Genomic DNA, 16,648 nt, shown 5'->3' with positions numbered 1-16,648 from the left:
TTCGGCTTTCCCCGCGAGGTGGATCCACCCGTGTAGCGTTTCTGGGTCGTCGCGGTAGAGGGCCCATTGGAGAACGTCGCGGTTGAGCCCCCTTTTGAACATTTCCAGCAGGGTGGTCTCGGACCAGTCGCTGACCTTCCCCGCGAGGGCTTTGAACTCCAGGGCGTAGTCAGGGACCGTGCGTGTGCCCTGTTTAAGTCTTTGGAGTGCGCTTTTCGCCCTTACTTTGGCTAGGGGGTCTTCGAAGTAGTTTTTCATCTCATTGATGAAGGCAGGGAAGGTGGCGAGGGCGGGGGAGCTGGACTCGTACAGTTGGACGTACCAGTCCGCCGCCCTGTCTTGGAGTTTGATCGCCACGGCGGCGATCTTGTCGGCCTCGGAGTCGTAGGAGTGTCCGTGCCTCCCCATGAACTCCCTGGCGTTCGTTACGAAGAACGAGAGTTTCGTGGGGTTCCCATCGAAGAAGATGGGGAAGTCCTTTGGGGCCCGGGCGTTTTGCGCGGCCCTGCCTCTCGCTTCCCGGTCTGTGGTGTCGTCTGCCTGTGCCGTCTGCTGACCCTCCGCTGGCCCGTGGGGGTTCGGTGCTTCGCTCGGGGTGTGGGCCTGTGCGGGGACGTCGTTGGGTGGCGCGGGGGGCATAAGCGACTGGAGCATGGTCCGGAGTTCCGTCAGTTGAGCCCGCATGGCCGCGAGTTCAGCTCATGCCTCCTCGTTCACAGCCCGCGCCGCCGCTGGGGCCGGTGCCGTTGGTGCGTCAGCGGGGGTGGGTTGCCGGCGGGGTTCATCCTCCCTCTGCCGCTGGTCCGCTTCCTCCGCCGTCTGCTGGGTGTCTCCATCGTCCTCCTCCGTGTTGACCGCCGTTGGGCTGTCGCTCCACGCCCGTTGCTGGGGTGCGATGTGGGGTGCGGGGTCCTCCGCTGGTTTCGGAAGGCATGCTGCTCCCTCCCGCGGTCGGGTTGCCTCCGTCGCCATCTCCCCTTGGGGTTGGAGCTGAGGCTCGGGTCGGGTGGGGTGGGCGTCCATGGCTCCGGGAGTCCGCGGTGCCTCTGGCCTTGGTCGGTCCTCCTCGGTCTCTTGCCGCGCGGCTCGCCCTCCTTGCCCGCGTCGCTCCGGCTTCATCTTGCTGGTCTTCTCGCCGTCTATTCCTCCCGCGGCTCGTTGTCGTCCGGTGGGGCTCGGCGAGGCTGAGTTTATGACTCTCAGCTTTATGTCATGCGCTGCCTGCCTCTGAATAATACTCAGACACTGGTTCGATGGATCAGGCTCTGGTTTATTCACAGCGCAGTTACAGCGTCGGAAGAAAAAAGCTGAGAGTGACAGGAGCGCGCCGGTGCGGGGTTTAAATACCCCGCGCCGGTCAGCGCCCCCTCACTCGCGGTCACGTCACCCCCCTTTGTCCAATACGTTGCCCTGCCGGTGGGTGAGGGGTTGTGAGGCCCCGCTGGCGTTCCGGGATCGCCCATCATCGGGTTTTCTATTCATCCGGTGATTGCTGTCAGCTGGGCGATCCCCGTTGTATTGGCGCTGATGGCTCGGGTGTGCTCCGTGATCCGTTTAGTTATTGTTTGTTGGCCGTTAGTCGTTGTGAGTTGATGGCTACTTATCTTGAGCCCCTTCTCCTGTTTCCTTGCTATTGTCATGTGTGCCATTGCGCTGATGACTTCAGCTCAACGGCACTCATGACACTGCCTCTGAGACTGCAGTTCAGAGAGATCAAGCCTAAGGCTGACCACGACACCACCTTGTTGAGTAAGGTTCTCTCTTTTTTCTTCTGAGATGTTTTAAATTCAATGTTCTGATGTTCCAGAGGCAAATCTGGGGCCTCTTTGGAAGAGGAAGGCCTGCTGTCAGGCCTCTCCTGGCAGAGTGGAGAGAAAAGAGGCACACAAGAATCCAAGAACTTCTGATCAGTCGATTGATCATAGAAAAAGTGAAGAAGCCATTATGAAAGAATTCCAATGACTGCCGTGCATCGGAGGCACTTTCTGTCTTTTTTTTTTAACCAGGTTGACTTAAAGTGATCTCAAAGAATCAGTGGGGCCAGACCCACTGGGAAAAGACCCACTGGGAAAAGTCCCCCATGTGGGGGTGATGGGCGGTGATAAAAAATATGATAAATAAATAAATAAATAAAATAAAAGTGGAATGCAGTTCTGTTTTATTAAAAAGAGAGAAAGAGCTTTTGCCTGAGAGAATTAGGGAAAGATGAAACACCAAGCATTTAAAATCCCAGGAAGAGAAATATCCACAGAGAGGTTTGACAAGTTAGTTCCACTTGTTTACTGCAACTCTTAAGTGAATGGCTTCACTAAAACAAAGATACACAAAAGAGACTTTTTTTAATGTAGAGCAGTGTTTCTCAACCTTAGCAACTTTAAGCTGGGTGGACTTCAACTCCCAGAATTCCCCAATCAGCCACACAGCTTAAAGTTGCTAAGGTTGAGAAACACTGATGTGGAGCAATCACTTGCAGGTTGATCCTTTGTCTTGGATTGAGCCTAATTTGAAACTTATTTTAATATGCATAGAATAAATTGATTGCCTCCTATTTTTTTTCTTCTTCTAGCAGATCTGGAGAGGAAAAAACCAACGGAGCAAAACCGGTTGAGCTGCATGGAGGAACCAGAGCTTTTAGTCGCATTGCCAAGGGATGTTGAGCAGGCCGTTCCTTGCCATCACAAATCAGGGGTAGAATCTGAGAGGCTCCAGAGAGCCCATGGAGGGAAATTCATTAGTTCTCAGGGTGGGTATTGTTGGAATTATCAGGGGTCAACTCAGCATTGTCTCATAAACATAAGTGGGGGGTCTTTCTAGTAAACACATCTCTATTGTGCTTGTGGGATGTCACATGGGTCATCTGATTTCCACTTCCTCCTCCTCCTTGGGTTTGGGGATTAACGATCTCCATTACCTTTTGGCACACCTGCAAGCAGGAGGTGCTGCAGAATGCAGCCCTCGTCCTTTCATCTCGCTTGCACGCAGACACTTCTATTTCCATAGAAAATGTCTACAAAGAACCAGTGATGAATAAGTGCTTTCTACTATGAAGCTGATTGTATCCAGATCTACTGAATAAATGTAAGCCACCCTTTTTTTTCCTCTTCATCTTACTGTGTGAAGACTGAATTCTTTTCTGAACGTAATTAAGCTTAATGTGCAAGTTTCTTTTTTGGTTCATGCTTCTACTTTGCAAGACAGTTGTTAGCTGCTTGGAGTTCTTTTATTAACCTTTAAAAAGTCCATCAGGTCTGAGGACCCAGATGATCATGTCGTGCAACAGCAGATGACGGTCTTGAAGAATGGGAAAGGAAAAACAGGAACTCCATTAGGACATGAGATTTGAACTTGTGCACGAAGCAGCTCTGCTGGGAGAGTCACAGTACAAGCGTTCTGTTTGTTGGAAGACCTTTGCCCGGAGGAACGTTCTCATTATGCATCAGAGGATCCACACAGGGAGGAACCAGACAAGTGCTTGGACTGCGGGAAAAGCTTTAGCCAGCGACCCTACCTCATCCCCCATGAGTGGACTCACACAGGGGAGAAGCCGTACGGGTGCTCGGACTGCGGCAAGCGGTTCAGTCAGCGTCTCCACCTGGTGAAACACAAGAGGATCCACACGGGAGAGAAGCTGTGCTCGTGTTCGGACTGCGGGAAGCGCTTCAGTGACAGGTCAGCCCCGGCCACCCACAAGCAAACCCACACGGTGGAGAAGCCATCCTCGTGCTCAGGCTGTGGGAAGAGCTCCGGCCATCAGTCCACCCTCATTAGACATGAACGAATCCATAACAGTGAGAAAGCTTCACAGCGCTTGGAAGCCGTGAAAGGCCCAGGTTTGGATTTGGGGGGAGAGAGGAAGTCTCGCTTGGGAGACAAGGTGCCACTGCCATGGACAAATTTGGTGACCTGGGGAGAATCTCTTCCTGTCAGCCTGAGACCCTCTCCTGAGAAATGGGAATGACAAGGTCCTTGCTTGCAAGGGGCTTAGAGAGAAACAGAATAAGGAAGCAGAGGCAGCCAAGGGGGCAGAGTCAAATAAGTCATGATCGTGGCTGTGATTATTTGACTGAAGGCCTGCCCCTCTTTTTGTGAGCAACAAATACAGGTAGTCCTCGACTTATGACCATTCATTCAACGACGGTCCAAAGTTACAAAGACCTTGGAATGGGTGCTTTATGGCCTGTAAAGCACTTCCAAGCATCTCAAAATATCGCACATCCCAGGCCCCCCACGGTCACACGACTGCATTTTGGCAACCAGCTCGCATTTATGACCAGCTGCAGCATTCTGCGGTCACGTGATTGTGTTCTGTGATTTTTTTGCCGTCTTCTGGCAAAAACCGCCCATTGGGGAAGCTGGATCCACTTAATGACCGCCGTAAAAACAGTCGTAAAATTGGGTCCGGTCACTTTATTTGTTTGTTTGTTTGTTTGTTTGTTTATTTATCTATCAAACTATTATCGCCCATCTCCCTCCTAAGGAGGGACTCTGGGCGGTTTACAATAAAATGGAATTAAAACCAGAACAGTTATAAATACAATAAATACAATAAAAGTAAGAATGAGATGGAATCAAGACGGGCAAGAGTTCTTTATCAGACCGTGGGTATAGTAGGTCCATCAGAAGTCACTCTAGGGCGCTAGCCATCCCCAGGTATGGCTATTCCGCACTTGGTGACTTGACTTACAACTGCAATGGCTTACGATGGAAATTGCGGTCCCAATTGTGGTCATAAGTCGAGGACTACCTGTACAACAAAGGTTTAAAAGATCACATATTGTGGCCCCCATTTTGACTTTTTTGCCTCCCACAGACACCTTGTAATCTACCCACCTCTGATGTATGGACTTACAGCAATTATAAATTACAAACCTGCAGCCATTATAAGTCCTGTGTACTGCACATACATGAAAATCTTAGACTTTCTCGTCTGCTGCAGATTATTGCTGCCTTTGACTGCACATAAAAGCAGCAGCTCAGCCTTTCAAAGCACACTTGCCAAAGTGAGTGGAGATAGAAGAAAGGGGAAGAAGGTTGTTTTCTGTGCAAACCCTGGTTTCGGGTAACCCTACAGACACATAATACATGCCTGCATATGCATCATATACACAAACATGTACAGGTAGTCCTCGCTTAATGACCACTTGTTCAGCAGCCATTTGAAGTTGCAACGGCGCTGAACAAGTGGCAGTTACAATTTGTCCTTGTGCTTATGACCTGGGGGGTGTCCCTGCAGTTACTTGATTGCCTTTTCCGACCTTCCCTGCTGGCTTCCCACAAGCAAAGTCAATGGGGCAGCAAGCAGGAAGCCAGAAGTGGCAATTACATGAAGTCCTCGCTTAACAACCACAGCCAGAAACACTGAAAATGCCATCATAAAGTGGCACGGTCATGTGATGTTGTGGTCCACTACTGCGCCGCTTAATGACAGAGTTTCTGGTCTCAATTAGGGACGTCAAACAAGGACTATCTGTACATATATGCATAAGAGATGCAGAATTCCACCTTTCAAAAACTGCATGAGAGAGGAAATGATAATTCTTTTTTTTTTTTTGCAAGAACATATAATTTTTTATTGGAATGTGTGGCTGACAACCAATGGTGATTTGGAGATGTTCAGACCTGGTTTATTAAGGTGGAAGATGCCACCCTGAAATTTGTGGCTTGTGTACTTTCATCTTTTCCTTCAGTGTGGCTGCAAAGAGAAAATTGGTCTCTTCCCGAGGCCCATACCACTATGCCGGTCTTGTTGCTCAGTGATGGAAACAGTTTGAAAGAGACCTCTGCTTGGTTCCAACCCTAATCCTATGGCTATTCTGTTTCCATATTCCTGTGTTTTGTCTTTGTAATATTTCCACAGATTCTGGCTCCTGATTAGGAGAACAGAAAGCTTTGTTCACATCATTAAAACAGCCATTTTGTTTATCATATTGCTGATGGTTTTCATTTTCAATTCTTCCTTTATTGTCCACAGATAACTGCCAGGGATATACATATATTCTTTTTCTTTTCCCCCTGCGTTTTATTATTATATATTTTTGGAAGAATGTAAGAAAGAAATAATAGAAATTGTGTGAAAGGTAGACCAATAAGATAGAAGTAGTGAAATGGGGGGTGGGGGGATAAACACAAATCCAGAATATAAAACAAGTATATTCCAATGTACCATTAGAAACTTCATACCGTTATTTTATGTCCATTTCCTAAATAAAATCAAAATGTTTCTATTAAACTTTAAGCTGAGTGTGCTTGGTGAACACATACAACATTGTTTAAAAAAGGCTATAAACAGTAAGCAAAACATTAATCCATCCAGTTAGGATATGGATTTTGTACATAGGAAAAACTAAGCTTTGGATGTATCCGAATCCCAACTATAAAATTATAATCCAAGAACGGTTTCCAATTAGTGTTAAATTCTATATTGGGTTTGCTTTTTAAATAGGAGGTTATTCTGGACATTGAGGCATACTCCTACAATTTAGCTAGCTGTTCCTCCCCGGGGGAATCAGTTATCTTTTACCAGAAAATTCTACATGTAGAATCCTTGTGGCCATATATAGTGCAAATTTGAAGGGATATATGGTTTAGTGAAATTTGGTAAGAATATCTCAGGTTGCAGTGGAATTACAGGTTTCAAAATTTGTTCCATTACATTCAGATAATATCCTGAAAAATATACCTTTCTCTTCAGGCCTCAGAGGGATGAAGATACTTTTAAACATTCTCCCAGGTATGAAAACAACAACAACAAAACATTGCAAGTAGAAATGTAGCAGTAAAGGTTTAGTTGGCTAGCTTTCTACTTGTGGGGTTTTTTTTTGTCTTATGGGGAGTATTCAAAAGTGGCACCTCGCTACATTTGAAAGGCCACCTCAAGCATCAGCCTCACCCCTTTCAGCTTTAAGTGGACTAGTTAGTTTGATTGATGGAATTTATATCCTGCTGGGATCTGAACCGATTCTCAGCTGTTAGTCAGATACCCTTGGGTGCAGGAGTGCCAGCGTTATCTGGGAGGAGGGTTGGATTCTGAGTGCATTTTATTAATTTTAAGGAAAGTTGTCTTACGTTTCCAGTGATGTAGCAAACACACCGATTTTAGAGAATAAAATATGCACGCATCTTACGTTTTTAAGATTGGGGAATGAAAATACTACCGCCCTTTGCAAACGATGTGAGAGGATTTGCGTACGGAGAAGGTAGCTTTTCTAAGAACCGCCGAGGGGGACAGTGTGCTGCCATTTGCTGTCAACGGCACACATATTTGTGCACCATATTTTAGCTTAGCGTGTTGCGCGAACTCAGCGTGCGATTCTTGACGGGTGTTTCTCCTCTAAGGAGTTAAGATGAGAGAGTTTGGATTCCTGGAGGGGCAGGAAGATCTCCACAGGCGGGGAGAGAACGCTCTGGGAAACAAATACAAAAGAAAAAGGAAAACCGCTTCTTCTGGTTCCGGTTCCCGTGGGAAAGTGGCCTTTGAATTTCCCACGCGGAGGCTGCACCGGTTGGAAAGGCTTTTCCACGCCTGGAAGGGAAACAGGCACGCGGGAAGGGCTCCGGGTGCGGGAGGAGAGGCTTCTCCCTGTAGGTTGCGTGGCAGGCAGATATTCCACCGGGGAAGCTCTTGGGACTGGGGAAGGGATAGTGGAGGCATCTCGGGTATCTGTCAGATTCTGTGCCTTGGATGCGCTCGCCCTAAGCCAGGGTTGGCTGACCCAAATGGCCCCTTTCTTGGCTACATTAACATCTTACATTGCTTACTTGGCAGCCGTGTATATTTATTTTGTACTTTAACTGTTTTAATTGTAATTGTTTAATTGTTTTATAGTTTTTTGTTGTTGTAAGCTGCCCAGAGTCACTTGTTGAGATGGGCGGCTATAGAAATTGAATAAATAAAATAAAATAAAATAAAAATAAAAGTGTTCACCCAACATGCTAAGCATAAACCATGGCTTTAATAACAACCGTGGTTGGATTCACACAAAGAGCTCAACCATAATGTGGTTTGTTTGGCTTTATAGTTGAGCAAGCTAAACCTGTGGTTGTGTGTCCGAAGACAGAAGCAGAGAAAGGGCTGTAAAAAGGGCAAATGGTGGAAGAGTAGCAGACTTTTTAACCTTTACGCAAAAGGAGGTGGTGCAATTTTGGATTCTAATTTTGTCCCATATATGAGTGTTCCCCGACATTAAAAATATCAGATGTCGGTTCAGTGTTGTGTTTAATGCTTCAGGCTGAATACAAATAGCAAAAAATCCTGTGCCACAATCTACATATTAACAAAACCATAACAGTCATGCCAGTTTGAAAACTAAGTGGGTGAATGTTGTAATTCTAAAAGAAACAGCTACCAGTTCCTTTCATTAATTTGGCAGTTGTGCCCCTTGAAGATAGAATATACATCTCATAAACGAAGGGGAATATATGCTGTGTATTTAAAGCTTTGCAAAGTAAAGCATTCTAACAACAATTGCATTGTATCAGAAATTATATTATGTCTTTGCTTGCAGATCCTTTCAGACTTTGGGGGCTTGGCAGATCTTTCTAAAACTCACCTAAAGAAAATTTAATTGAGATCTGAACCAATAAGTTTGTATACTATGAAAATACTTTGGTACTGTATATAGTTAAACAGAGCAGGAAGTTTGACAGAAATTATTTATCCATAGTTTAAAATAGTTGCTAAGCTCTTGATAACTGAACGGGACTCAAGAAATATAACAGTAAAAATATTTTTGGAGAAGCTTATTAATCTGAAATGTTCATGAGCCACTGTTAATTTTCCAGTAAACTTCAGAAGTAAAGGGTTGTACTGCTTGCAAAACTATCCTTAACAACAACAACAAAAACCAGTCATAAAGACCAATGGTTTAATTGTAAAAATTTAAAAAAATTTAATACCTTGCAGGTACAGTAAGATGTCACTTTTATGAGGCCCATCCTCCCTAAAATATAATAAAGTAGCATTTCAGCTATTTTTTTTAAAGTATTGCTATTTATTAGTAAAATGTGCATTGGCTAACTTGTTAACGTAGGTGTTTTAACATCATAAAAATACTGTAAATAAAATAGGCAACAAGCTAAATATGATAGTGTTTAAAACATAAAAATGTGTTTTATTTTTTGCTAGACAAGCCATTTACTGAATTTAAAATCACGCACCCTACATTGTCACTGATGTGTTTGTATGTAATGAGTCCTTTATGTTTATTTTGTGTATCTATGTGTGTGTGTGTGTGTGTGTGTGTAAGTATGTATGTATACATATGGCTCAGCGGAGTGTAGTGATTAAGATGCTGGACCAGGAGTGGGGAAACCCAGGTTCTAGTTCTCTCTTTGGCATGGAAGCTGGCTTGGTGACTTTGCCAGTCACTCTCAGCTCTAGCCTGAGAAATCAAAACCAAATTGGTAGGAAGAGAGCTGAGAAGTAGTGAGAAATCAAATTGCAAATCCCTCTGCACCGAAAAAGTTAGCAATCATAAAGTTTATTCAGCTCTTCTCAGGAAAGGCAGTCCATCCCTGTTTACAACATGTGACTAGAGGGGGCTCTAACGTTTTCACTCCCTCTTTCAGAGCGCTGCGGCTTCAGCCCGCCCAGCATCTTCGGGGTTTGAGAATGGCCCATCTCCTGCCAGAACTTTGCGGAGAGACCCCCTTGACCGACAGCAGCCTCTGGGCCAGCGACAGAAACAGCAGACAGAAAGTGAAGGAGGAGGCTGAGGAGGAGGAGACGGCTGGCTTAGAAACGCAGCGCCTGCACTTCAGGCAGTTCGGCTACCAAGAGGCCGAGGGGCCCCGCGAGGTGTGCAACCGTCTCTGGGAACTTTGCCACCGGTGGCTGAAGCCCGAGAGGCACACCAAAGAACAGATTCTCGAACTGGTGGTCCTGGAGCAGTTCCTGATGGTCCTGCCCCCGCGGATCCAGAGCTGGGTCCGAGACGTGGAGCCAGAAAACTGCTCCCAGGCGGTGACCTTGGTAGAAGATTTCCTGGTGAGGCAGCAAGGGGAGGAGAATCAGGAAGAGCCGGTGAGAATATTTGTCCCTCACCATTTCATTGGGAAGTGGTTTAGATCAGTGTTTCTCAGACTTGGCAACTTGCTGGCTGGGGAATTCTGGGAGTTGAAGTCCACGTGTCTTAATGTTGCCAGGTTTGAGAAACTCTGGTTTAGGTGGCTGTTCTGATGGTGTAGATAACAATAAAATGTACGGGCAATCTTTTTTTGGCTGGAAGGATTGCACTGATTTGGGAGGGATTTTGACCATCAGCACCCCTTGCTAATGTTTCTGTGATCACCCTGATCGCTAAGCTTCCTCACTGTTCCTGTGCAGAGTAAACTGTGTTTTCCTCATTTTTCTTCTCCTGTCATTTATAAACCTAAGCTAACCCCTTTTTTGTTAGGAAGGGCTGAACAGATCTGGCCACTGTTGGTGCTAAATATTGAAATAGCCACGCCTTCTGTGACCAGCCTGTTCAGGGTAGCTGGTAGATAACCTTCAAGCATCGGCTATATTGTCAGTTATTGGTATAGAATTAAAACACATTTTAAAAGTCCCCATTTCTCCCACCCATCCTCTCCATATGCTTGCTGATAAATTCATGGTCAAAGCTGTTTTCCCCAGAGGGTTTGGGTGATGCTGGCGATGCCGGCTGATGTGCATCCATTTGACCTTCTCGCGATGCTTCAGGATTACCTACCAGCTATCCTGAACAGGCTGATCGCAGAAGGCGTGGCTATTTCAATATTTCTATTGCTACTTCTTTTGGACAAGGGCCCAAAAATATCCTCCCAGGTTGCCCAGTTTTGTGCTACCATCTGCACAATACGCCACACCATGACTTAGATTTTGAATTTCTTAACATAGTATTTTATTTCAATTCATTTTAGTATTTTCATTCTTAATTAATTTGGGATCGCAGTATATTAATTGCTTTTGTTTATATATATATATATATATATATATATATATATATATATATATGTGTGTGTGTGTGTGTGTGTGTATTAATGTAAGTTTGTTGCTATTGTATAGTTTTGTTGTGTCTGGCCTTAGGGCTGTAATAAAAGTGAAGATGAGTAGTTATTTGTAAGGCTGGCCAATTCAGAACAACGCTGTGCATCGTACACTGCTAAAAATGGATAAAAAACAACAATTATGAAAAGAGAAGTGACACAAAAGACTTAGCATATTCCACTCAGTTCTGAGGACCTCGCCATTGGTTAGCCCAAGCCTTTGGAGACCAAAACTGTTTTAATGTATTTTTCAAAGAAGCTCAGGATGGGGGCCGTGTGAATTGCAGGGGGACCCTGGGCAGGAGCAGTGACAGAGAAGGCTTGCTTCCTGGGCCCATCAGATGACCTTGTGCCAGTGATGAGTCCCAGAGCATGCTGATTCTATCTGATCAGGATAAGCAGACAGTATGTATGTATGTATGTATGTATTTATTTATTTATTTATTTAATCAAACTTTATCACCGCCCATCTCCCTCCCAAGGAGGGACTCTGGGCAATTTACAGTAAAAACAAGATTAAAATTCAGAACAATTATAAATACAATAAAAATAAAAATGTGATGGAATCTAGATGGCTGAGAGTTCTTTATCAGTCTGTGAGTGTAATGGGTCCATCGAAAAACACAGGCAGTCCCTATGCCAGTGTTTCTCAACCATGGCAGCTTGGGGACGTGTGGACTTCAACCCCCAGAATTCCCCAGCCAGCCATGCTGGCTGGGGAATTCTGAGAGTTGAAGTCCACACATTGGTTGAGAAACCCTGCCCTATGCCATGAAGGACTTTAAAGGTGAAAACCCACACCTTGAATTGCAGGTCTATTTTGTTTGTCTGTTAGTATTTTCAATTGCTTGGAGACATTTTGCAGGAAGCCTTGGCCAGTCCTTTTAGAGCGAAGAGGCACAATAAACCCCGCCTGTCAAGAGTGGCCTGGTCCTTAAATCTCTTGGTTAATTCTGACCTCTTCGCTGCTTGCTTTGTGCGACCTGGACATTAGAGGCTGAAACCCTTCAAAGAGGAGGCGGTCTGTTTTCCCGAGGCTGACGAAGCATCGTCTGATTCCTGGCAGAAGGTCATTCTAGGCGAGATCAAGCAGGAGGAGGAAGAGGAGGATGGAGCGTCCCTGGGTAAGGGGCTCTCTTCCTTCTGTGGCTGTGGATTTCTCAGGGGGCTTGATTGTGGCTTGTTTGGTTTGGTTGTTAGCAGGTTTGCTAGCCTGGACAATTATGTTTTATTCAGTAGACAAATCATGGCTGCGAGCACTTCAATCCCAGCCAGAAACTCCAGCAAGAATATGGGAAGCTGCTATGGATTTGGGCCATCATCCCTTTAGCCTGGTAGATCAGGGTGGACAGCTCACCATAATTTCAAGCAGGAATTTTGCAGCCCTCCCTGGAGGAGCAGGGAATTGACTTCAAGGACCTTTAGGACCTGTGTACCCAAACTCCGCTCTATCACCGAGGCTGCTTCCAGCTTTCTGTTGCATCTTCTTTTCATTCTTGGTCACCAAAGATGGGGCTGATAGGAAATGGTGAACTCTGTCCTAACTGGAAATTGGGGCTTCCTATCCTGTGGAGGATCTCCTTCATTTCAATCTTTAGCTCCAGTTTTCAGAAGTGGTGGCTTTTCTCTTGGTTCCACTTTGAGGGCCAAGAATTAAAAAAAAAGGAACAAGAAGCACAAAAAGGAGTTCAAGCTGCAGCCAAGGTGGTGAGCAACATGAAGATGCTCAAGACATGGGTGATTTAAACCATCTGGCCCACAGACCGTTGCTCTCCACCTTAATGGAAATGAATAAGGAACTCTTGCTTTTGGGTCTGGTTCTGACTCTGGATCCAGACTGGCTCCATTCTCCCTGACCATTGATTGAGCATAACATCAGAGTTCTGGCCTTGCGGGCCCAACAGCTGAAAAAGTCTGCAGTCTGGGCACCGAGCCACCACTAAGAGCTATCAAGTGACTTTGGCATGACCTTGAAAGACGGTGCAAAAGGGAGAGACCTGTGACCACAGCAGCGAGGCTTTCTGGTCCGCTGGGTTGTTACAGGCGGGACACCAGCAGGACATTCCAGGTAGTCCTCGACTTACGACCACAATTGGGACCAGAACTTTTCCTGGGCAAGGTTGTTAAGTAAGCCACGCCCAATTTTACAACCTTTTTCACCAGAGTCATTCAGTGAATCACCACAGTCATTAAGTGAATCATGTGGTCGTTAAATGAATCTGGCTTCCCCCATTGACTTTGCTTGTCAGAAGCTGGCTGGGAAGGTCACCAATGGTGATCACATGACCCTGGGATGCTGCAGCCATCATAAATACATGCCAGTTGCCAAATGTCTGAATCATCATGTGAATGTAGGGATGCTGTGATGGTCATAAATGCGAGGATTGGTCACAAGTCACTTGTTTTAGTGCTGTCGTAACTTTGAACAATCACTAAATGAATGGCTGTAAGTTGAGGACTAGCTGTACAAAGAGAGGCATCTATTTTTTTTTATAAACATAGGGCATCTTTGACTGGACACCCTCATGTGTGTTGCAAACCTTCTCTCACCCTGTCAGCCTTGCAAGGTAGTCCAGACAGGAAGCACACCCAGATGAACTAATTCTATTTAATTGTAAGGTTAATTGTAAGGTTCTTGCAAGTCTGAAAATATATTTCTTCCCTGTTGTTTTTACAGCCCAAGTAACTAGGGAGGGTCCCTTCTGAGGTGTTTGCCACAGACACATTCCTTCTGCGGGCTCAGCTGCCTTTTATCCATCTGATCCCCTGGCTGCTGCTCTTCCCTCTGTCTCCCAAGGTCATTCCCACATACCACTGCACTACCAGTTTGGGGTAGTGGTTTAGGCATCAGGCTAGAAACCGGGAGATGGTGAGTTCTAGTCCTGCCTTAAACACAAGGCCATCTGGGTGCTCTTGGGCCAGTCACTCTCTCTCAGCCCTAGGAAGGAGGCAATAGCAAACCCCTTCAAAAAATGCTACCAAGAAAACTTCAGGGACTAGTCCAGGCAGACACCGGGAGTCAACACTGACATGAAGGCACTCCCCTCACCCCCACCACCATTACAGTGAATTAAGCAATATAGAAAAACAGAAGCACACTAAACTGAAATATGAGGGTAGATCTGAACCTGGATTCCTCTGGTCCCAATCCCCCCCTTCCCCACTGCCCCACCCTAGCTCTGGGCTGAGAGGGAGGGACTGGTCCAAAGTCACCTCGGGAACCTCCATGCTGAGGAAGGACTAAAATTTGGGTCTCCCCATTGCTAGTCCAGCACCTTCCCCACTAGACCACGCTGGCTCCAGGCAGATGGTTTTCCTGCCTCTGCTTTAATTACCTTCCGTTAAAATTGAGTGGAAAAGCCTCACTGTACGAAGAAGAGAGATTCCATTTCTTCATTCTCCTACTCTGCCCGCTTTCTCATTGAAAAGAAGGTGGCAGGTTGTTTTGAGGCAGGATTATCTTTAGAATGATGTCTTCCGATCTTGCATGATAAGAAGCATCCTCCACCTCTGTTTGGCGTAGGCAGGGTTTCATGCTGGACCTAAAGCTTCGGCGTGTCGCCGTCTGTTTTCAGCAACTGTGATTGGAAGGGACTGTGAAGCCTACCGAAAATAAATCCCTAACCCTTCAAGGTAGATCAGACTAGGAATCCAGTGTCATGTAGGTTAATACTACTTTTATTGTAAAGCTGTAGTAACAGAATCTTGCACGTCTGAATGCACTTCCCCCTCCTTCCCTTTGTCTTCGTGTGAACTGAGGAGGCGCCTGTCTGAGATGTTTACTTGGATCACATTCCTGCCCTGGACTCAAGCCCCTTTTATCTGACCATTGCCTTGGTAGTGGCTCTTACTTCTGTCCCTCAAGGCCATTCCCTCTGCCCTCTACGTGGAATTTTTGGGGTTGCCTGTCCCTCATACATATCAAATTGCAGACCTGTTTTTTATGTTTGGATCAGAGAATGACCCGGATCTTGATGGTCTCCTCCCTGACAGGCGATGAGCAAGTGCCCGAGGAGGCCCCAGAGAATTCTTCAGAAGCAGGATCCCAAGGGGTGCTCTGCCGAAGAGCTGATCGACATGGATCCCGTGTGCCTGAACTAGGGGAAGCCTCTGAAAGCCAGCCAGGAAGCTGCATAGCAGAGGGAAGGGACAACCTTATCTGCAGTTCACCGAGTTTCCAGCGGGCCAGAGGAGTTGGGGTCCAGCCGAGGATCCAAGACGAACGGCTGAAAAAGTGCCTGGAATGCGGGAAGGGCTTTGTGTGGCGGTCCGAACTGATTGAACACCAGCGGTCCCACACGGGTGAGCGGCCCTACTCCTGTTCATTCTGTGGGAAGAGCTTCAGCCGCAAATCCTACATTATAAAGCACGAACGGATCCACACGGGAGAGAAGCCCTACATTTGCTCCCACTGTGGCAAGGGCTTCATTTCTAAGTCAGACCTCATTAAGCATGAGCGGACCCACACGGGGGAGAAGCCGTACATCTGTGCCGACTGCGGGCGCAGCTTCAGCAGGAAGCAGTTCCTGGTGACCCATCGGAGGACGCACACCGGGGAGAAGCCGTACAAGTGCTCCGAGTGCGGCAAGAGCTTCAGCCAGCGGACGTGTCTGGTCATCCACGAGAGAGCCCACACCGGAGAGAAACCGTTTCAGTGCCTGGTGTGCGGGAAGAGTTTTGGGAGAAGGGATATTCTCATGACGCACCAGAAGCTCCATGCCCGAGAAAAGGCTTTCCAGTGTGCTGAGTGGCTGTGAACCAGCCACGTCGCCAAGCACAGGACACTTGGGGGTCCCGGCTGCAATAGGCTTGGGAAGGGATTGAAAATGGAGAGTGGAGGGTGTGTGTGTAAATGCAGGAGGGAGACGCTTGGACTGTGATTCAAGAGAGAAGAGCTATATAAAATCTCTAGTTGGTGGGGATATAGCTCAGGTAGGATTTTCCCATTTTGTAGCGTTAGGTATCTACAGTCCCCCAGAAAAATTAATCTGTGACTTAGGTTAAAAAAAGGAAATAGTGTATCTCACAGCTCAGCAGAGATGATTGAAATATACAAACAGGTGGGACATTATTCACTCACCTATTTGGTAGATCAAGTCAGTTCCAGTGCTGGTGACCCCGTTTCTGCCTCTCCCTGCCCCAGCCCTCCAAGGCAAAGCAAGTAACCCTTTCCAGAAACTGCGGTTTGGTGTCGGATGCCTCTCGGATGTGCATTTGATGGTTAGCGTGAGCACGGGGTCAGATTGGCAGGTGGTTCTGGTCTAGTGCTCTGTTGTGTTACAGCTGGGGTCTCTCAGGGGTTGAGCCTGTCAGTCCTTCACTTTTCCCTGGCTCAAATCTGAACTCAGATTTCCCAGTTTGAGCAGGGGAGTTGCAAGTGATTTCCAAGTTTGGTTTGGAGGGATGAAACAAACTTCAGTTTGTTGATCAGCCTGTAATGGCCTGGCTGAGATTCCCCCAACTCCCCCACCCCACCGCAATAGAAAAGAATCTGGATTTGGCAAGTAGAAACCTGAGCCTTGGACTCAATGGGTAGTCTGTCCAAGGAGAATCAGCTTGTAGGAGTACGTTCACATAACAAATGCTTTTGAAAGTGAAAAGGGCTTTTCCCAAGCTATTTGCAGATTTTTTGGCCATTTCC

At 46.5% G+C, this 16,648-nt stretch overlaps 2 protein-coding genes across 2 annotated transcripts; both read left to right on the top strand.

The window, feature by feature from the left end:
* Nucleotides 1–9,580: 9,580 nt before the first annotated feature.
* On the top strand, nt 9,581–10,329 carry LOC134489822 (zinc finger protein 396-like). The gene is made up of 2 exons (XM_063292691.1): nt 9,581–10,118; nt 10,325–10,329. Exons 1-2 carry the CDS (start codon nt 9,611–9,613, stop codon nt 10,327–10,329), a joined length of 513 nt encoding a protein of 170 aa, XP_063148761.1. The 5' UTR covers nt 9,581–9,610.
* A 307-nt stretch (nt 10,330–10,636) lies between these two features.
* On the top strand, nt 10,637–16,161 carry LOC134489821 (zinc finger protein ZFP2-like). Its single transcript, XM_063292688.1, has 3 exons — nt 10,637–10,723; nt 12,002–12,131; nt 15,001–16,161. Exons 1-3 carry the CDS (start codon nt 10,637–10,639, stop codon nt 15,762–15,764), a joined length of 981 nt encoding a protein of 326 aa, XP_063148758.1. The 3' UTR covers nt 15,765–16,161.
* Nucleotides 16,162–16,648: the final 487 nt, after the last annotated feature.

This window comes from Candoia aspera, chromosome 2, assembly GCF_035149785.1.
Source record: "Candoia aspera isolate rCanAsp1 chromosome 2, rCanAsp1.hap2, whole genome shotgun sequence".
Lineage (NCBI taxonomy): Eukaryota > Metazoa > Chordata > Lepidosauria > Squamata > Boidae > Candoia > Candoia aspera.
The sequence above is the reverse complement of the archived record's forward strand: the minus strand, read 5'-3'. Positions and strand labels throughout refer to the sequence as shown.

What these genes read in the sequence shown, in the direction of transcription:
- LOC134489822 (XM_063292691.1), top strand. Translation starts at nt 9,611, where the DNA reads ATGGCCCATCTCCTGCCAGAACTTTGCGGAGAGACCCCCTTGACCGAC.
- LOC134489821 (XM_063292688.1), top strand. Translation starts at nt 10,637, where the DNA reads ATGCCGGCTGATGTGCATCCATTTGACCTTCTCGCGATGCTTCAGGAT. An exon ending in ACAGGCTGATCGCAGAAGGC is followed by an intron (nt 10,724 to 12,001) that starts GTGGCTATTTCA and finishes CCTGGACATTAG; the next exon opens with AGGCTGAAACCCTTCAAAGA. An exon ending in GGAGGATGGAGCGTCCCTGG is followed by an intron (nt 12,132 to 15,000) that starts GTAAGGGGCTCT and finishes CCTCCCTGACAG; the next exon opens with GCGATGAGCAAGTGCCCGAG.